Below are 21,441 nucleotides of genomic sequence, written 5' to 3' on the forward strand. Positions count from 1 at the left end.
TGGCCCTAGTAGGACACACTGCAACAGAATAAACCAGCCAGGACTCTAGTTGCAAATGCAAATTCCCAGCACCCATCCATACAGACTTGGTCAGAATCTGTGGGAGCAGGGCCTTGGAATCAGCATGTACACATTTTCATGACTGTTTCTGATAGGATCCTAAGGCATGAGAACCTCTGGACCAGGGGTGGAGCTGTGGGAACTTTGATCTAGAATTAACTGTGGCCAGACCCAGGCAGGGTTGGTGGGTGGAGGAAATCCATGGGCCTGTGACAGCAGACCCTTCCACAGGAAGGGCTGACACCTGATCGTGGAGGACTGGTGCAGGGAAAGGTGACTTAAGGACGTGGGGAAAACAGCATTTCCTGGGGCCACCCTCACACAGCCCCGCATGTAATGAAAACTTCAAGGCCTGTGCAACTATATATTATAGCCTGTCAGAGGCTACTTTCCATAGAATCAACACATTTGGCATTAAAAAAACTATTTTGAGATAATTACAGATTCATAGGAAGTTGCAAAAATGGTAACAAGTTCTATGTATCCTTCCCCTGCCGCCCCCCCTCAGCTGCCCCTAATGGTGACGTCATCCATAGTGAGAGCACGGTATGGAAACTAGGGAAGGGGAAACTGATGTGGAGCTAAAACTCTTAACTACAGGCCTTTGTTCAGACTCCACCACTTTGATTGATTTCAGAGAGGAAGGGAGAGGGAGAGAGAGATAGAAACATCAATGATGAGAGAAAATCATTGATTGGCTGCCTCCTGCATGCCCGGCACTGGGGATCAAGCCTAAAACCTGGGAATATGTCCTGATCAGGAATCAAACTATGACATCCTGGTTCATAGGTCAATGCTCAACCACTGAGTCATGTCGGCTGGGCCAGATCCCACCTCTTTCTTTGTGCACTTTTGTGTGTGTGCAGAGTTCTGTACAGTTTTATCCTACATTTTGTTTTTAATCTCCGTGGTCTGTGTCTGGCTTAGCCCGTGTCTGTGTGGTACTTTAAGTATGAGATACCTGGAAGCAGAAGGCCAATCCCTTTCCTGCATGTGTGAGCGTCGGGTGTGGGGTGGGTAATTAAATGTTGAAATCAGTGAATGGCATGCATTTTAATGATCAGTACGCATCCCTCTCCCAGTCAGAAGCCCGTGCCAGCGTCCGTCTGGATGGCCTTCTGCAGGGGGACCTGGTTTGTTAAGGAGAAGGAGGCAGGGGCACACACAGCCACAGTTTTGCTTTGCCTTCGATTTTGTCAAGATTTAATGATCCCATTTCGTATTTGGCCTGAGATCACATATTTCTCATTAAAGAATGACTGGATTGCAAGCTGGAAGTTTTCAAATGAAGTCATTTACGGCCTGGCTGAGTTCTTGGGGCACCTGATCATAGCCTTAAAATGTCTTTTCTTGGCCTTTCCCACATTCACAGGGCTCAGGTTTTTCTCCCCACCTTCTCCGGACCATGACTTGTGGGGCGAGAACCGATCTAACGCAAGCATAACACAGAGGGAAACCTTTTCTAAGAGTCAGAGTCACTGAAAACGGGGGAGCTCGTGCACCCTCAAAACCAGCTCTGCTTGCACGGCTGTGATTTGTTCACCAGGAATGGGGAACGTTTCCTCTCCCTCCAATCAAAAGAGCAACCTCTGTTCTCGACCTCGGCTGTGCGGGGGCCAGGGGCCAGGCCTCTGGCTTGTTCTTTGCAGGGACTCTTGGCGAACAAGATGGCATCAGGGAGCCGCGCAGCGCCTTTCATGTTGGGTCCCTGTCTGTAGCCGGCACTGGTGGCGGGTGTGGGAAACGGTTTCTGAGTCAAGTCCCTGGTATCCCACGAGGGCACTGCCTCTGGACTGAAGTACCGCCTTTCTGCTTTCGTTTCCTTTTTCCTTTATAAGGGGAGTGAGCCACAGGCCCCGTGCGCGGTGGTGCCGTGAGTAAGGCTGGAGTGACCATGCCCATGGCTGAGGCGAGGCTGTGCCTGCGCATACACCTCTGCAGCTGATCGCCGTTGCCAGGACCCGTCCCAGGCCAGGCTGGGGGTCTGATTTTCGGTAGAGATGCCGCAGACTTTTGTCTGGCCCTGCTGCGTAAACTTACCCTGGGTCAGAAGTGGGCAGCCGCTCAGGACACCTGTGTGGCCAGGCTCGGCCACCTGCATGCTGGTGCACCTGTTCCTGCTACGTTCCAGGCGCAGGGGCCATAGGTGGCCAGGTACACCACACCTGTGGCTCTACACACTACTGTCCATTTCCTTGGTGGGGGCGGGGGGGGGGACCAGGCCTTAGCTGTGGTCCCTCACCCATCGCATGTGTGCCTGATTCACGCGTGAACTCACCCAGAGAGAGAAATCCACCACCCGGGTGGGTAGCTGTAGGCCCATCAGATTTCTCTTCCCATCATGCCCTACTGTGAGAGGCCAGCTAGTCCTGTTCCTTCTGTCTTCATACTTCATTGTATATTCAGTTCCCTTGCACCACCTGCATTGCTGTCATGTGGTTTAAACCACCCCGGCTCTGTCTGGACTGCGGCCACGGCCTGCAGGTGGCCTCCCAGCTTTGCCTCTCCCCCCACATAGCAGCAGTGCCAGCAGGTTCCATCACCTCCCACAGGCAGTTGCTCCTATGCCAGTCACTAAAGGTCAGCCTGTGTCGCTTACCATGGCCCGTGGAGTCTGTTCCTGTCCCCTTCCCGCCCACCTCCTGCCATGCTGCCCGTGCCCACCTGTTCTAGCCACGGGAGCCTGTTTGCTTCTCCACAAATGTACCGAGTTCTCTCCCACTTAGGGGCATTTGCACTACTACTCCCTCCTCCTAAGATGGTCCTTCCCCCCTCTCTTACCTCTTCATACCCCTGCACAGATGGCATCTCATCAGACATGACTTCCCTGCCCACCTTATCTCCGACAGCAGCCCCACCCCTGCCACCCCACCCCATTGTGATCACCTCTCTTTTCCTCCACAGCTTTATTGCTACTGGACATTGTCATTGACTATCTTTTATTGCTTTTTGCTGGTTGCTGTCTTCATCCTAGAAACACAAGCTCCATAAGGCCAGGGTCCTGGATTGTTTCGTTCCAGTGACACGGTGCCTGTGTGTGTCAGGTGTGCGGTGACTATTTGTCGCTTGAGTGATGAGACTGAGTAATGAGTGCTCTTCGCCGAGGGGCAAGGACCTTTTTCTCTCTTATGCTTATGTGTGACCGTCACGCTGTGACAGTCTCCTCACTCTGCAGGCTGTTGCCACATTAGGGAGCGTATGGGGGTTGGCGGTGGCTGCGTGCCTTCCCTGGGGCTCCATGCACGCACTCACACTGCAGTTTCCCAGGTGGGGCCCATGATGGCTATGCTGGTGAAGGCTGCAGCCTTCAGGTCAGCGATCCTCCTTTGCAACCACACGTGATGAGCTCGCCTTCACCCTGTGCGCCTGCCCTTGTAGTTTGAGTTTGATTAGTTTGACTCTGCACCCCTATGCCTTGGCTAAAGCAAGTCCTTTTACCTGGATAGCTGCCATCCCTTACTCCCACTCCCCACCAACATCTCCCCACCATTGCCACCTGCCATGTCTTCCTGGCAAAATTATGCCCACATTTCAGTAGGCAGCTCAGATTTCAACCCTTCCCTCACCCCACCTCAAAGCATTTTTCTTTCCTTTATTTTTTTCTCTTGGATCTCCACAATCAGAAATTAACTCTCCACCCTTTGGCCTTCCCTAGTCCTCTGTTGTTCCACCACTCCATATGATGTGTGTCATGTTCAATTTAATTAAACAAAGGTTGATTGAGTACCTACTATGTGCCAATTTCTTTACTCAATCTGGGCACTCAAAAATGCAGACACCATCTTTCCCTCTTTTTAGGGGATTATTCAGGAGGTAAATACAGCTACCAATAGAACAGCTACTTTCCATTACTGCCAGGCACTGTGTGAAGTGCTTTCGGTGGGTATCTAATTTAGATCTGCCCAGTGCTCTGGGTCATATTTACAGAAGAGGAAACTGACTCAGAGAGATAGCGTAATTTGTCTAAGGGCACACAGCTATTCATGATGGAGCAGGGATTTGAACCCAAGTAGTTTGGTTTCCAAATGCTACACTTAACCATTAATCACTGCTGGGTGATGCCATGGAGCTCTTTATTTAAGTCATTAATTCATTGAAAAAAACGTCATCAAGCAGTCTTTAGTGTTAGGTGCTTTGCCAGCCTTCTTCACAGAGGAGGTGACGTTTGAACAGAGACTGGAAGAATGAGTTGAGTTTTCATAGTCAGAACAGGAATGGAGGGAAGGGCATCCAGGCAGAAGGGACGGGCACAGAGGAGGGAGTGCAGGCTGATGGGGGTGTGTTGGCTAGTCTGCATCCCTTGATCTGAGGGATAGCAAATAGGTTTCGTCTTGCATGCTGACCCGGAGTGGTTGGGTGTGGCTGCCTCCATTGCCGTGTTGCGAAGGATTCTGAGACTGAGTCTCTGCCTAGGGAGAGAGAGTGCCATGTGGATGGAGCACCAAAGTCCACCACAGGGTGGAAATGTGGAGGAGCAGCACTCATTTGAGGCGATGAGCAGTTCAGGAAATAAGACTAGAAAGGCAGGTTGGAGCCATGCCAAGGTGTGCTAAACATTCTGCCCTGCCCTAGCTGGTTTGGCTCAGTGGATAGAGCTTCAGCCTGTGGAATGAAGGGTCTCAGGTTTGATTCTGGTCAAGGGCATGTACCTCGGTTGCAGGCTCCTGGCCCGGGTTGAAGGAGGCAACCAATCGATGTGTCTCTCTCACATCGGTGTTTCTCTCTGCCTAGCCCTCTCCCTTCTACTCTCTAAAAATCAGTGAAAAAAAAAATATCCTCGGGTGAATATTAAAAAAAAAGAAATTAAATTTTACCCTCATGTTTCCCTGTATGAACATTTTTCTAATCTTTCCTCTTAGTTCAAAAACTGGGGCGCATGGCAGTTTTCTTCTTTCCCACCTTTCTTTCCTTTCACTTAAAATGTATTCTCATCTTCAGATCTGTTGGATTGGAAGAATGGTTTCTTAGAACAGAATTCCATTATAACAAACCAATAGAAGATTAAGTCAAATATTGGAGCCAGACTTTGCCTGTCTTTATGAAATATCAGTTTATGCAGCAGGATTATTCAACTCAATGACATGACGATACCGTCTGTAATTACAAGAACTGTGTATTTGGCACTTTTAGAAGAAGAAGAAAAAAAAGACTTAGTCCCTTTGTTTCCCCCCCCAGTTAATCACCGTAGTCTGAATTTCCCTGTAAGAACACTAATTAATGCCTTGTATCTGCATTGCCCTTTATGATTCTCAAAACACCTTTTCCATGCACATTGCCTCATTTAATCCTCATAATATTCCCATGGGAAAGAGCATTATTCTCGTCCTCTCTTTACGGAGGGGAAGCCCAGGCTCAGGTGCGTGTTTAACTGGAGACCGACGTCCTGATGCTCCTGCTTTGCTATTTCAGTCTTTTACTCAAGTATGCTCATACAGTCCTAGCCCAGGTTCCAAATCGGAAGGAATACCCTTCGTTTTAAGTTGAATTCTCACCGACGTGTATCATCCTGTTTTCCTCCCCCGCTGGACTTTGTCTTTTTGAAGTGGACAGAACGTCCATGGAGGCCCAAGGGTGGGGAGGCCTCTGAATATGGCCAGTCCCTTCTCCCTGCCGAACAGAAATGCTCAAAGAATGTTGTCCTCTCTTCTTTTAGCCAAAACAGTAACACATGCACCCGGTTTAAAAAGTTCAGATGGGCCGAAACCGGTTTGGCTCAGTGGATAGAGCGTCGGCCTGCGGACTGAAGGGTCCCGGGTTCGATTCCGGTCAAGGGCATGTACCTTGGCTGCGGGCACATCCCCAGTGGGAGGTGTGCAGGAGGCAGCTAATCGATGTTTCTCTCTCATCGATGTTTCTATCTCTCTATCCCTCTCCCTTCCTCTCTGTGGAAATACCAATAAAATAAAATATATTTTTAAAAAAAAGTTCAGAGGGTGTAAAAGGGTTTGGGGGAAGGGCAAGCTCCCACTCCCCGCACCCCCACACCACACTCCGCTTGTCCCGTTCCTAGAGGCAAACTCAGCAGCACTCGTTTCTTGTGTCTCTTCCCAGAAATGTTCTCTGCACCTGTGAACATTACGAGGATGGCCCCTTCTCTTCGTACACAGGAGGGAGGACACGATACTCTCTGCCCCGCACTCATTAACAGTGCAGCCGAGATTTCTCTGTGCCAGCCCGTGCTGCACAAACTCATTCTTTTCAATAACTGCTTAGCATTGCATTGCCTGAAGGTCCTCAATTTAACTTGTCTCCCACTGATGGTCATGCAGGTCATTTATACTCTTTTACCATTAACAGCGAGGTTTTGCCAAACATCCTTGTACATGTATCTTTTTGCACACATATGTATGTTTGGAGGAGAAGTGACTGGGAGTGGGATTTATTAAGACTCCTTGTATTGAACATTTCACAGACATCCTTAGTCACTCACTTCCCTGCCTAGCATCTTTTGGGGGAAAGTTCTGACCTAAATTGTACTTGCTGGAGAGTAGGGTGTTTGTTCTCCGTCTTCGGCTTTAAGGAAAATAAAACCCCCCTCACCACTGTCTTTTGAATGCCCCGTGCTTGGAAAGCATTATTGAGTTACCTGCGCTCTAGCTTTCCTTCTCCAGGTTGAAAAATCTTAGCTTGTTGTCCTCTAGGTTCTGTTTACAGATTTATAGTCATAGTTATTCCTTGCAACAAGACTATTTCTTAACTTCTCCACAAAGCTTCTCAGCTGCATTATTGTGACATGTTTGATGCATACCCAGAGTAGGGCTTTGTTTCGTGGAAACGGATCTTCCCTGGAGCAGGTGCCTTTGTCAGGGCTCTGATCACTCAGCTGAACCGGACAATGGGCTCCTAGACCTCCCAGCCACCCCACCCAAGGGTGATATGCAAAATACTTAATAACCAGGAAGAGGTGGGGGGGGCGGGGCTCGGTCAGTCCGCAGGCGCTAGCCCTAGTGCTGAAATAGGACGGTGCTGGAGCCCTGCTGAGCCAGGCTCACCCTGAAGGAGAGGCCAGGGTGGGTGGTTGGTGGTGGGGCCTTGGACATATATTTGTATTTAACAACCAGTGTGGCCTCACAGGGGCATGCCAGCTGGACATCAGCCCTAGTTCTCGGGGAAGCCTTGTGACACGTGATGTGGTTTAGGACGAGCCCATTGGTCTGTAGTTGGAGACCAGGTTTGTGTCATACCTGGGTCCCTTATTAGCTGTACAACCTTCAACAAGACCTCACACTTTCCTTGTCTTCAAATGAAGGAGTTTGCACCACATGATATCGAATGCCTCTTCTTGCTCTAAGATGAGGGAAATAAAGCAGCCAGGCAGGTGTGGCTCGGTGGTTGAACGTCAACCTATAAAGAAGGAGGTCACAATTCGATTCTTGCCCAGAATGGGGAATAACAACCAGTGCCCAGTGTGCGGGCTCAATCCCCAGTAGGGGACGTATAGGAGGCAGCTGATCCATGATTCTCTCTCATCATTGATGTTTCTCTCTCTCTCTCTCCCTCTCCGTTCCTCTCCAAAATCAATAAAAATATTTAAACGAAATAAAACAGTCAAGGAGGCAGGTTCCAAACCTGAACTTCTTTCCTGGCATTTTATGTTTATGTTGTAATGATGGCCTTTTCCTACCCGACTTCCTCATTCCAGAAAAGCCAAAGAAATGGATTTGGGGGAAGGACCTGAAAGAAGAGAGACTATTATTTGGCTCAGGCAGCATAGGCCACATTCTAGAATTGTGGAAAGTGTTGGGCCAAAGAGAGGTTCAAATCCTGATGTGGCCACAGCGATAGTCGTTTGTTAGTTTATTCATTCGCTCACTCACTAAATATTTCTGGAGCTTCTGTCAAGTGTCGGGCACAGTTCTGGGCTTTGGGAATGGAACAATGAATGACGTAATATCCCTGCCCTCTTGGAGCTTACATTCTAGAGCAGTGGTTCTCAACCTTTCTAATGCCGTGACCCTTTAATACAGTTCCTCATGTTGTGGTGACCCTCAACCATAAAGTTGTATTCGTTGCTACTTCATAACTGTAATTTTTGCTACTGTTAATGAATCGTAATGTAAATATCTGTGTTTTCCGATGGTCTTAGGCTCTACAGCAGCGGTTGTGACCCACAGATTGAGAACCGCTAGCAGGGTTGCCTAAGACCATTGGGAAACACAGATATTTACATTACGATTTATAACAGTAGCAAAATTACAGTTATGAAGTAGCAACAAAAATAACTTTATGGTTGGGGGTCACCACAACATGAGGAACTGTATTAAAGGGTCTCGGCATTAGAAAGGTTGAGAACCACTGCTCTAGAAGAAGTTGGACAAGCCACTTCACCTCTTTGGAGCTCAGTTTTTCCAGCTGTGAATTCTTTCTTGGCGATTGTCACTGGTTGTTAGTCCCCATTCTGGTGCCTAGGAGAGCCACCACTAACCAGTTGCAGCACTCCAAGCAGCCACAGGCAACAACTAGAAAAGAAGCCTGTCTGTTCTCCTAGGCTTGATGAATTTGGAAGTCCTTTCCTGCCACAAAGCTTCATTCTCATTCATTATTTCTAACTAAATGTAAAAACAACATACTACTGAAGGGAAGTTGCAATCGGACTCCACATCATAGAACTATTATTGAAGCTACAGATTTTATAAGAAAACCACCATCACTTTGGCCTTGTCGGCTACAGAAGGTGTGTGTTCTTGTAAAATGATTTTAGATCTTTGGGTCTTAGGTTTTCCCTCCACAGTGTCTTTGCTGCAAGTTCACCTGCTCAACCTGCTTTACTTTGAGCCCGAGCTAAGGGCAGGCTCGTCAACATTCACTTTTCATTCCTTTCTCTTTGGAGACCTCTTTATAACACTGCCCTTTACTGGAGTCAGGTCGGGCAGAATCAAATCCTGCTCATTTTGATAACTGCTGCTAATACCCACTGGATAACTCCGCAGCAATCGCTAGCAGAGGGCCTGGGGGAGGGGGGCCTGATATGGCCATCTGGTCTCTTCTGTTCCAATCAACACTGTGGAAGCCAAACCAGAGTTGGGCTGATATCAGCCTCTTGGTGATTTTTTTCCCTCCCAGATTCCGAAGACATATCTGCAGTATTTTTATTTCTAATCCCCCCTCCCCATCCCCATTACCAACCAGCAAGTCCAATGTGCCCAACTTGAGCTCAAACTGTAAAGAAAAAAAGTTTGAAGTATTTCTATTGAAAGTGATAATGCCACACTTTCGGGTTTCCAAATGCATCCGTATATAACGAAACAGGTGGATTTGTGGGCACCGGGGAAATTGGGCTTACTTACTAGTAATTCTATTAGGTATGTACACAGAAGTCTGAGATTATGAAAACTTTACTCCTATGATGTCCAAGTATTAATGATCCAGAGGTACCTCTTTCTGTAATAAAATGCGCTTTTTTTTTTCATAGAGAAATGAGAGCTGGGGTGTTCATCATCCCCGATTGAGGCTCCCATGATTTGTGCCATATTGGCTTTTGGTAACTCGTACAGAAATCAAACCTTCCCTCTCCAAGAAGTCCAGGGAAATAGAATATTCCCACCATTTTAATCATGGGCGTTGAAACCGAGGAGTACTTCAAAGCAAGAGAAAAGTGATCCTTATTACTAGGTTGAGTTTAGTGAATTCATTCTTCTTTCCGGGGAGAGAGGTATAGGAAATAAGAAATTGACATTAGCCTTGTTTAAAGCAATAGGTATTAAATATAGATGAAGCAACTCAGTTCTCCCTTTAAGATTTGTTATGGACACCCTCTTTTCTAGAGCCACAGAGTTCTCCCACATTAGCAAAATGAAGTGGAGGGCTCTCTATTTGGTTTTGAGGGGTATGATTAGTAATATTTGCATAGGGTATTGTGTTGAGTATATTAGGAAAGTCTGCACAGAAGAAAAAAACATAACTGTTCAATTTTAAGAGCATGGATTCTGAACCCAAACTGCTTGAGTTTGAATCCCAGCTCCACCTCTTATTATATAACCTTCTCTAAGACTCGGCATCTATTCAATGGGAATAATAATAGACCTCATCTCATAGATGGTTGTGAAATTAAATGAGATTTTTTCCCTGAAATGTGCTTCGCATATTGCCTGGGCATAGTCTAAGTGTTAAATAAAAGCCATTATTTTGGCAGCTGATCTTCCATTTCTTCACCTGTAAACTGGGGACAATAATGAGGATTAAATGAATGTATATATTTTGTACATTAAGTTATTATTTTATAGCCTTGCGGACCATAGTGTATGCTGCTGAGATGTTAGCTTACTATTATGACACAAATTCAAAATGCTTTTCTTAGCATTAGAAGGACAGCATGTAAAATGGTTAAGCACCTAGGAGCTGAGCTCGCAACGTGAAATTTGGATCCACCAGTTAGTAGCTGTGTGACCTTAGGCAAGTAATTTTACCTCTCTCTGCCTCGGACTTCTCTGTAGAACGGGGGAAATAATACAGTCTAATTTATGGGGTTGCTATGATAACTAACTGGGATAGTTCTGTAACGTGCTGAGCAGGTGTGCCTGGTATATAGTCTCTGTTTGAGAAACGTTTGCTAAGATTTGCAGACTATTTCATTTCAGTGCTTGACTGGAGCTAGGCAGAGGGGTCCGGGAAGAAGGTGATTTGGGAAGCAATGCTTTTCTGGAGATCATTGAAAGGCGGCGTCTTGTCTTTTGCAGATGTGGTCACCCTCCTGGGCTTTCTCTATGCCTCCAGTGGAGAGAACACAGGCATTGTGAAGAAGTTGCCGAGATTTCGGAACCGTGAGCTGGAGGCCACCCGGCGCCAGCGGATAGATTACCCAGTGTAAGAATGGGCAGAGGGTGAGGGCTGCGGGCGGGGGCGGGGGAGGGGGCATGCTCTTTTTGTTGTTGTTAATCCTCACCGAAGGATATTTTTTCCATTGATTTTTTAAAGTATGTTTTTATTGATTTCAGAGAAGAAGGAAGAGGGAGAGAGAGAAAGAAACATCAATGATGAGAGAGACTCATTGATCAGCTGCCTCCTGCATGCTCCCCACTGGGGATGGAGCTGCAACCCAGGCATGGGTCCTGACTGGGAATCGAACTGTGACCTCTGGGTTCATAAGTCCACACTCAATCTCTGAGCCACACTCTCCTCTGGTTCATAATCCACACTCAATCTCTGAGCCACAGTGGTTGGGTTCCATTGATTTTTTTTCAGAGAGTGGAAGGGAGGGAGGGAAGGAGGGAGAGACAGAGAGAGAGAGAGAGAAAAGAGAGAGAGATCAATTGGTTGCCTCCCACCTGAGCCCTGAAACTGCCACCCAAGCACCTGCCCTCGACCTGGAATCAAACCTGTGACACTTTGGTGTGGGGGCCGATGCTCTAACCACTGAGAACACCAGTTAGGGCTGGCCATGCTCTTTTTACCTGAGGACCAGAGCAGGCTAGTGGAATCCCTTAAGAAGACAAGAAAAACCTTTTGTCGTATGCTTTGAGAAAATGTTGCGATCTACATGGCTTAGGCAGAATTTGTGGACTGGAAAACTTCAAAGTATTCTTGAGTTATTCTTGCGCTTACCAACCCTCAATTTGCCTTAGACTTTCCATGTCACGGTCCCAGGAAAGACACAAGTGGGGGGTAAGGTGTGGGAGCCTGAGGTGTCTGCAGGGTTTCGAGGGCAGCCAGCCACAGCCAGCACAGATTGCAGCCTTTGCCCTGCCTTTTCTGTCTTGGAAGATGGGATGAGCTGCTGGAAATCCCACCACTTCTGATCTTTGTTGATTTCAGCAAAATCCCAGATATATATTTTTTCCTTCTGCTGAATTAAAGATGCTGAAAATGGTTCCTGGTTCACCTCAGACTGGATGGATTTAGCAGAGTGATTTAATTCTTCCCCGGCTGCTGGCTGTAGAAAGATCTTGAGTCACTTTACTGAGCGTATGTTCTTGCTAAGCTTCCTTGTAATAACTTATCTTCATGAGCTTGCTCAGCTGGGTGGGTCAGGAGGGAGCTGTGTGGCACCATCTGTCTGCATATCTTACCACTGATTTGGAGGCCAGATTATAAAGCCCAGAATAATCTAAAGGACTTGTTTGGCTATATCCCCAAAGAGCCCCAGGCCACTGCCACTTTACCCCCAAACTGTGAATCCCTTACTGGGAGGATGGAGAGAACTCTGTGCCTTTGTTTTGACCTTGATTCCTGTTTCATGAGCAAAATGCAGTTACTCCCCGGGCCTCATCTCTGAGCTGCTGGTCACTCACTCAGTGTGTGACACCAAGCAAGTGTTCAGCAAATATTTGCTGAGTGATGGATGGGTCCTATATCTTGGCTAAAATCTATCCTAGTTAAGTTGATGACTGTTATTTTATCCTCACTCCACAAATCACAGATGTACAATATTTTTTTTTCAACTAAAACAGCCCCAATTCAGAAATGAAATAATTAGATTAATTGTCCCATATTGGTCAGCCAGAACTATGATACTCAACCTAATGTATGCCTTAAAATAGTATATATGTGTCCCAATTAGCATATAGTGATGCCATTTGCAGATTATGATACTTTTTTCTACCTTACACTTTTATCTTTGAAAGAGACAAAATTGCTCAGAAAGCCCTAATTATGTTTCTCTTTTAATCATTGAAATTAGAATAGTTTCTTATCAAATCACCTCTTATTAAAATCCAGATTCTCATTCTGTGTCTGGCTTTAGAAGACTTAATCAAGAATTCAAATGGCAGGCATGTGAGGTTCTCATAGAGGCACAGAAACAGAGGTTTAGGTACAGGTAGAATGTCTGCCAGCTGAGTACCATGATGCTTAACTCCTGTCTTTTACAGTTTCTATAACTATATCTCCTTTGTCTCAAAAACCAAGCTTCGCAAGCTGATCTCCCCGATGAACACCAGGGCAGATCTATCCCTTCATTAAAAAGAAAGCAATTTTACTTGGTCATTGTTAACTATAATTACCTGTGTGTGGATGATACCAATCTGCATAATTTCCTCCCCCTCACTCTTACAGGTTTACTGTTTCATTGTGGCTTTATTTACTCCATTATTGCAAGGCCAGTCTCTGCGGGATTCTGTACTTCGTTGATTCCAACGAGATGTACGGCACGCCTTCTGTATTTCTTACTGAAGAGGGTAAGTATGAAATAGAACCTTAAAACAGTATCGTCATTTTCTCATGCTCTGTCTATTGGCATATATGTCTGTCTAGAATAAGGAAGATACTGTCAACGTGGCAATTTAGTGAGAGTGATGGTTTTCAAATGCAGGCGTCAAATTAAACTTTTTTTTTCTGGAAGCTTAAAATAGCTGTCTCTTTACAAAGGAATGCACGCATGTAATTTTTCCTTTTTTTTTCTTTCTGGTTTTGTTTTTGTTTAAAGGGAGAAGGAACGGGAGCTAATCTGGTAGCTTCTTAGGACAGTTGTTGGAAAGATGTAGCCACTTCATTCACTCCTGAGTTTTTGGTTGTTGTTGTTATTTTTTTGGTCATTTTCATGAGTTTTAATTTTTCTCTTAGGCCTCTTGCATATTCAAATGCATCTTGTCCAAGGAGATGACCTTGCTGTAAAGACGAAATTCACCCTGCCTTTGAAGGAGTGGTTTCGCTTGGATATCTCGTTCAATGGAGGCCAGGTACCCACGCGCGTTGCTCTGAGACGCCTATCGGCATCATCACTTAATGTGAAGCATGGCTGTATAGTCAGGAAGCAAGACAATCGCTAATAGCAAATTTGTGGCAAATGATAAACTCCTTACAACTATACACTTTTTCAATCAAACTTTAATGGATTGAAGTTTAAATCATAAGAATCCCATCCCATTTAATTGGCTCTTTAAAGTGCTTCTTTCAACCATACTGTGAATGAGTAAATAAAAGAGCCGGCTATAGAGCCACAATTATCTGAGGAATCGGGCGCTTTCCCCTGACGAGATAGGCTTTGTGAAGATAAATGTTAAAACAGCACCAGCCGTGTTTATATAGTGTCATTGGATCTACAGCTTTTTTTTTTTTTTTTTTTTTTTTACACAGGAAATTTATTAGTTAGTGGAGTCAAGAAATTGTTTGACTGTTTTGGGCAGTTGAAACAATTGCTTATGTTTGGCATAAACAGACAAATAATAATTAACAAACCTAAGTGATAATCCTAGTGGGATGAAGGGTGTTTATCTACTTCGTACTATAAAAAAAATGTTCATAACTGTTTCAAACTCTCATAAGGCAGATATTATGGATTATGGCAAATCCGCTGTTATAATTGAAGACAATTCCCTTTTTCAATCTACACAATGTCAGTATGCTTCTTTTTCTTCTGGTGACTTTATTTTCTCATCGGCTTTTCTTATTGATTTGTGATTTTCTGGCAACAAAACTGGAAGAGACGTCTTGTTTGTCTCATGTATTATTAGATGGTACACAGACCTCCCTCGGTGGCTAGGTTTATCTCATTTCCTTTTTCTGAAGAGAAAAGAAATCAGGTCAGTCCTTGTTGCATTACTGAGAAGAGCCTGTGAGATGTTGGCTAGGGTTGTTTTTATGTTCGCTTATTTCTTTAACGATGTCAGGTGACATCGCTGTGGTCCGTGTTTTAGCTTCTCATTTACATGACCATTTTGATGGCATAGCTTGGTTGCTGCTTTCTCCTAACGAGGTCAGCTTAGGACTATGTGTCACTTAGGTATCAAATCATGTTAGAGCAAATCACAGATCTTATTTTGCACCTGCTGTATGCAAGACACTGTGCTCAAGCAGCTTATAGACTATTTTGGGGATTAACATTAAGCGGGTGAAGGGATGTCATAAGGTGAGCTTAATTGCCAAATGACTCACAGTGATTCGGAGACGAGAGACGGCGCTTCATGCTGGGATGCTCAGGGAAGCTTTCACAGAGAAAGTTCCTACGGATGGGCAGAATGAGATGCAGAAGAGAGCCGGGAGCATCGTAGCACATCGCTGGGGGTGAGCGGATAAGCCAGTTTGACCGGAGTAGAAATTTGTAGACCGCAGGACACTAATAGTAGAAAAAACTATCTTCAGGGCTAGCATATGGAGAATCTTGATTATTATGGAATTTGGGTTTCTGCTTGCAAAGCAGCAGGGTGTCATGGAAGCTTTGAGAGCAGGAGAAGAGTAAATCAAAGTAGTTCTTTAATTAAAGAGAAGGATTCAATGGCAGAGCACATGCTCGGATAAAGCAGGAGAGAAGAATTAGGCAGGCCAGATGGGGTGGAAAGAAAAAAGATTTTTTTTTTTTTTAGTAGACTTTTTATCTGTTTCCTTTCCATTCCATCAGTTCTGCCTAAAAAATGTAGGTCCCAAAACAATACTTAATTGTTTTCCTACACAAAATCCATCTCTGTGGTGGGACGACCATATTCATCACTTTGACTAAATGGACAAATTGAATGAAAGTGAATGGTTGGTTTAGAGAAACAACTGATTTGAGTCATTTCCTTCATTTTGTAGATGGCTGAATTGGGTTGGTTTTTATGGGCTCGTTTGTCTTTCTGAGACGCGGTATTGTAGGCACATCTTTGAGAAGCAGGTTAGGCCAGCACATGTTTGGTAAACACTGGCTCTGGGCTAGCGCTAGGAGAAGCTTCTTAACTCCAGGGGTTTGTGTTGGAATCCAAGACACCGAGAAGAATACATGACAGTTAATGACAGCTGATAACATCCGGGACACAAACATTGTCACCATTGAAAGGACTTGGGAAAAGAGGGTGGGAAACAGCCGTGCGTGAAGCCAGTCGACACCAATTTTGTCCCCCGCCCCCCACCCCGCCTCCCAAGGCTTTCATGGAATTCGATAAAAATTTCAGAAACTCCTTGTAGTAGTTTATGCATTTTCTTGTCTTCTTTCCTTCCTTCCTTCCTTCCTTCCTTCCTTCCTTCCTTCCTTCCTTCCTTCCTTCCTTCCTTCTTTCCTTTTTTACGATTTTAAAAATAGATTTTTAGAGAGAGGAAGAGAGAGAAACATCAATGTACAAAACATCCATCAGCTATCTCTTTGGCTTGTAGTTTGGAAATCTCTGAAACCCACCAGGAAAAACTGCTTTATAGATCTTTTTACTATATCAAGTCATTTAGAGAAATTAAATTTCTTAAGTCTTGCCCTCGCTGGTTTGGCTCAGTGGATAGAGCATCAGCCTGTGGGACTGAGGGGTTCCGGGTTCGATTCCGGTCAAGGGCACATGCCTGGGTTGCGGGCTCGATCCCTGGTGGGGGATGTGCAGAAGGCAGCCGAACAATGATTCTCTCTCATCATTGATGTTTCCATTTCTCTCTCCTTCTCCCTTCCTCTCTGAAATCAATAAAAAAATATATATTTTTAAAAATAAATAAATTTCTTAAGTTTTAAAATACACACAGGGCTAGTAAACTGTTAATTTTATTTTTGCAGAAACTGATCAGGCAAAAGGCTATGCAGCCCGTTTTGAGTGATTTATATCCAGGACTATAGTTATGATGTGGGGTATTGAAGCATCACTGAATCTTGTGTATCTCTCCCACCACAGGTAGTAGTCACCACCAGCATTGGACAGGATTTGAAAAGTTACCACAATCAGACCATTAGGTAAGTGTGATCTTTCTTGTGATTCAAATGTTGCTGAATGAGGGTTAAGGAATCTTCATACCTTAGCCTTCAACCTTAACGTTATTCATTATTCTCACACCTCCTTATTCAGCTTTCCAAGCATGGACTAGTCTGCCCTATGGCTAGTCTTTGTACTTTTTTTTTTTTTCCTTTCTCCTTTTTACTGTCCACAAACTCTCCCTTTTGCCCCACAACCTTTTTTCCTAAGCAGGAGAAACTACCTCTCTCTCCAGATCACATTGTAAATTCTTTCTTTCATGGCACTTTGTATTATTCATTTTCTTTGAAATTATCTTCTACGAAGGATTCTGAAAAATAAATCAAAATATTAATGTTGCTTATTGAGAATGGTTGGTAACGTTGGCCTAGTATAAGACATAAAAGCAGACAGTCTTCATATTTATGTTTATAATCTAAATTTGAAATGTATGCAACTATTGATATTGGTGTAACTTTTCATCTTTATAGAACTGTTCTCTATAAGAGTTATAGAAACTGAGAATTGGGTCCCTTGCCTTGTATTTCATAATTTTTTTTTGAACTTGCTTCTTTATCCCTGTATAATAGCAGGTGTTAGTGGCAGAACCACGGGCAACCTTCTTTAGGAACTCAGGATACCTCATCATAGTTTGATCATCCTATATAATAAAAGCCTAATATGCTAAGTGTCCAGTCGTCCAGTTGGCCATTCAACCAATCAAAGCGTAATATGCTAAGGCTGCTCAACCGCTTGCTATGATGTGCACTGACCACCGGGGGGCAGACGCTCTGACTGGTAGATTAGCTTGCTGCTGGGGTCTGGCCTATCAGGACTGAGCAAGATGGGCCAGACCTGCCCTGGAGCCCTCCCGTGGTCCCTCCCCAACTGGCCAACCTCCCTCATCCCAATCCCACAGGCCAGGCCAAGGGACCTCATTGGTTCATGAATTCATGCACTGGGCCTCTAGTATCCTATCTAATAAAAGAGTAATATGCAAATTGACCATCACTCCAACACAAGATGGCTGCCCCAATGTGGTCAAAGATAGCTGCCCCCATGTGGACACAAGATGGCTGCCACAAGATGGCCAGCAGGGGAGGGCAGTTGTGGTCGATCAGACCAGCAGGGGAGGGTAGTTGGGAGGGACCAGGCCTGCAAAGGAGGGCAGTTGGGGGTGATCAAGCCTGCAGGGGAGGGCATTTAGGGGTGACCAGGCTGGCAGAGGAGGGAAGTTGGAGGCGACTGGGCCTGCAGGGGAGGGCAGTTAGGGGTGGCCAGGCCTGCAGGGGAGGGCAGTTGGGGGGGACCCAGGCCTGCAGGGGAGAGCAGTTGCGGGGGACCAGGCCTGCAGGGAAGGGCAGTTAGGGGTGACCAGGCCTGCAGGGGAGGGCAGTTAGGGGTGACTAGGCCTGCAGGGGAGGGCAGTTAGGGGTGACCAGGCCTGCAGGGAAGGGCAGTTAGGGGCAAACAGGCTGGCAGGGGAGTGGTTAGGGGGTAATCAGGCTGGTAGGCAACAGTGGTTAGGGGCAATCAGGAAGGCAGGCAGGTGAGCAGTTGGGAGCCAGCAGTCCTGGATTGTGAGAGGGATGTCCGGTAGGATCGGGCCTAAACGGGCAGTTGGACATCCCTCAAGGGGTCCCAGATTGGAGAGGGAGCAGGCTGGGCCGAGGGACACACCCCCCCGTGCACAAATTTCATGCACCAGGCCTCTAGTATATATAATCAAATGCTTAAGAATGAGTCTAAAGAACAGAAACAAAAATTACCAGCTTCGAACATATAGTATTTTTTTTAATGTATCAGGACAGTTGGACATCTTGCCTGGGCTGGGGTGGGGGATCATTCCTCCCTCCTGTAGTCATTGACTACACCAATCACAAAGCTGCCTTTCCAAACACCTCCATTCACTCAAAGGCCCCTCGCAATTCATATTTTCTTGAAAACCAATTATTACTGCAAGGAAAGCAAACAGGAGCAGACAGGGGAATAAAGGGACATACTCTGTACTCCCCACCCCCTGCACCACCACCATTTCTGTTTGCATTTAAGCCAAGCTGATTCCTTTTAGGTCCTGGGCACATAGAACAATTCTTAGTGTCATGGCCGGATCAGAGGATTAGAGTTATATGAAAGGCTAAAGAAGTGTTAATCCTTAACGTGCACAGATAGGTCAGTGGTGACTTGATGGCTCTATTGCACGTAGACTGAGGCCCAAGACTGGAGCAGAAGTCTGCAAGTGCACTGACTGGATTTAGAACAGCCCAAAGGCAATTGGCAGGAGTGAGTTTTGCTGTATAACCGGTGGCTGTGAGCTCTTTTCTGAAGAGTGCAAGAATAGGAAGGCCCACGAGTTTGCTTTGGTGAAACGGATGATAGTGGCTCTTTGGAAATCCCTCGAGTGCCCTGTAAAGGGGGCTCCAGAAATTCAGGGTTTGTGTTTCAGGATATGAAGTCTAAAATAATCCCTCCCTCAGCCCAGCCCAGCCAGCGTGGCTCAATGGTTGAGTGTTGACCTATGAACCAGGAGGTCATGGTTCAATTCCTGGTCAGGGCACATGCCTGGTTGTGGGCTCGAACCCCAGTGGGGGTTGTGCAAGAGGCAGCTGATCAATGATTCTCTTTCATCATTGATGTTTCTATCTCTCTCTCCCTCTCTCTTCCTCTCTGAAATTAATAGAAATATATTTAAAATAAAGTAAAATAATCTCTTCCCTTTACTCCCTGGACACCCACCTCCAACCCCAGGACATTTATGACAATCAATTGAATTTCATAGGCTCTTTTTCATTTTTTATGTAAAGGCTTTCTTTCCTTCTCAATTCCAGAAATCTAGAGGCTGACATGAGTGAATTGTAGACGCAGAGGTCGCAGTATGATGCAGAGCTGGGAACAGGGTGAGGAGAGAAAGGAAAAAAAAAGCCAACCACCCTCAGTATTGTATTAGTTTGCTGGGGCTGCTGGAACAAAGTCCCACAAACTGAGTAGCGTCCACCAAAGAAATGTATTGTCTCGCAGTCTGGAGGCTAGAAGTCCAAGTTCACGGTGTCAGCAGAGCCATGCTCCCTCTGAAGTCTCCAGAGACAGGTCTGATCCAGGCCTCTTTCCCAGCCCCGGCAGTTCTTTGACGTGTGGCCGCATAACTCCAGTCTTCACACGGTGTTCACACGGTGTGCGTGTCTGTCTTTTCCCAAAGTTCCTCTGATTCTGAGGACCCCAGTCACATGGGATTAAGGGCTCCTAGTATGGCCTCCTCTTAAGTCACTACATCTGCAATGACCCTGTTTCCAATAGGGCCACATTATGAGGCCCTTGGGAGTTCAGACTTCAACATATGAATGCTGAGGGTGGATACAATTCAACTCATAGCAATAACCATGGTAACTAACATTTACTACAATATTTTCTACAATCAAAATTAATGTCAGGACTCCATAATGAACAGAATATCACAGTGTTAAGAAAAGACAAAATCATTGTGGTCATAGAAGATGGTAGAGATGAGGGCTGGTTTCCCGGTACATATACATACCAATCCAACATCCCAGGTAAAACACCGAAGTGAGTCCTTACCTGGCAATACTGGCAGTGCCCACACCCAGGAGTGCCCTCCCCACCACCTCAGCTGCCCTTCCCTGATCCCTGGAACCTCTGCCATCAAACTAAAGAGTTAACACCAGGCCCACTGGGGTCCTTATGGTTAGATATTTGCAGTTGCACTTTCAGAGTGGGCCAAGCCAGTGGACTAAATAGTCCAGGTGTTTCTAGAGGTTCCAAGGAAAGCCTCTTCGCCTTCCTTTCTATTTGTTCTTGAAGTGCAAACATAATGACAGCTGCTCTCCCACGGCATTGGTATAGGAAGGTCAGTCACTAACTGCTCAAAAGTGCAGTGCATGCGTGAAAGGCTGCCAGTAACACTTGGTGGCAGGTAACAACTGCAGACCTGTACAGTGTCAAATTCACTCACCCATCCATCCGCCATTCCACCCATCCATCCATCCACTCATCGGTCCGTCCGTCCGTCCATCCATTCATCCATCCATCCATCCATCCATCCATCCATCCATCCAGTTTATATTCACTCATTCAGCACAGCGGCCGCATGGCAGACACAGTGCTGGACTGGGACCAAATACCGTCAGTCCCTGCCTTCCTGGAACTAAGAAGTCTAGTGGGGGAGACAGATCTTCAGCAAATTCACAAATAAATTTAAAATGACAAATTGTGGCGAATGCTGGGAAGGAAAGGAGTGAGGCAGCCTGAGAAGATGACAAGGGGTCAGCATTTAGAGCAGGTCCTGAGGGAATGACAGTAAAGATGAGAATTACTCTAAGGAGTGAGGGGGGCAGCTAGTTGGCGGCTCTACGTTCCCCTATGAAAGCCCCCTCGAGCTGGAGCTGTTTCCTGATCCTGAGTGAGGTCTGTTAACAGCATTGGCTGCCCATGCTCTGCAGTTATAACCCAGGAAGCTCTCCTACGTCCAGATGAGATAGACGTCTGCCAGTGTGTCTGAGGTTTTCGAAAGGAACCAGCCTGGGCTCTGGAAGATCCAGCTCAACTCTTACGTCAGAGAAATGGATGACCATCATGCAGTGCACTCCACAAGGAATCACTTGCAATGTTTGTGCAACCACTGAGGATTTTAGAGGAGAAAAAATGTTGGAGACCAAGCTGGAAGGATCTCCTATTTGGTTATATTATAATCATGATGAAAAAACTAAAAAACATAACCCAGTACCATAGGCACCAAGTAATTTATTGTTCAACTTCAGTTAAAGCAACGTTTTATTTTAAAAAGATACCTTAACCATTTTATTTTAATTAAAAG

The 21,441-nt window shown here is 45.7% G+C and overlaps 1 protein-coding gene across 1 annotated transcript in view; it reads left to right on the top strand.

Annotated features, from left to right (window-relative positions):
* The window catches only part of SEL1L3 (SEL1L family member 3), a 110,028-nt gene that overhangs the window by 14,258 nt on the left and 74,329 nt on the right, over positions 1–21,441 (top strand). The window contains exons 3-6 of the mRNA XM_080657593.1: positions 10,737–10,863; positions 13,051–13,172; positions 13,558–13,673; positions 16,557–16,615. Coding sequence (XP_080513719.1) covers positions 10,737–10,863; positions 13,051–13,172; positions 13,558–13,673; positions 16,557–16,615 — 424 coding nt within the window. The remainder of the gene's footprint in view (positions 1–10,736; positions 10,864–13,050; positions 13,173–13,557; positions 13,674–16,556; positions 16,616–21,441) is intronic.

The sequence above is a fragment of the Plecotus auritus genome (assembly GCF_963455305.1).
Source record: "Plecotus auritus genome assembly, chromosome: 1".
In the NCBI taxonomy this organism is placed as follows: Eukaryota; Metazoa; Chordata; class Mammalia; order Chiroptera; family Vespertilionidae; genus Plecotus; species Plecotus auritus.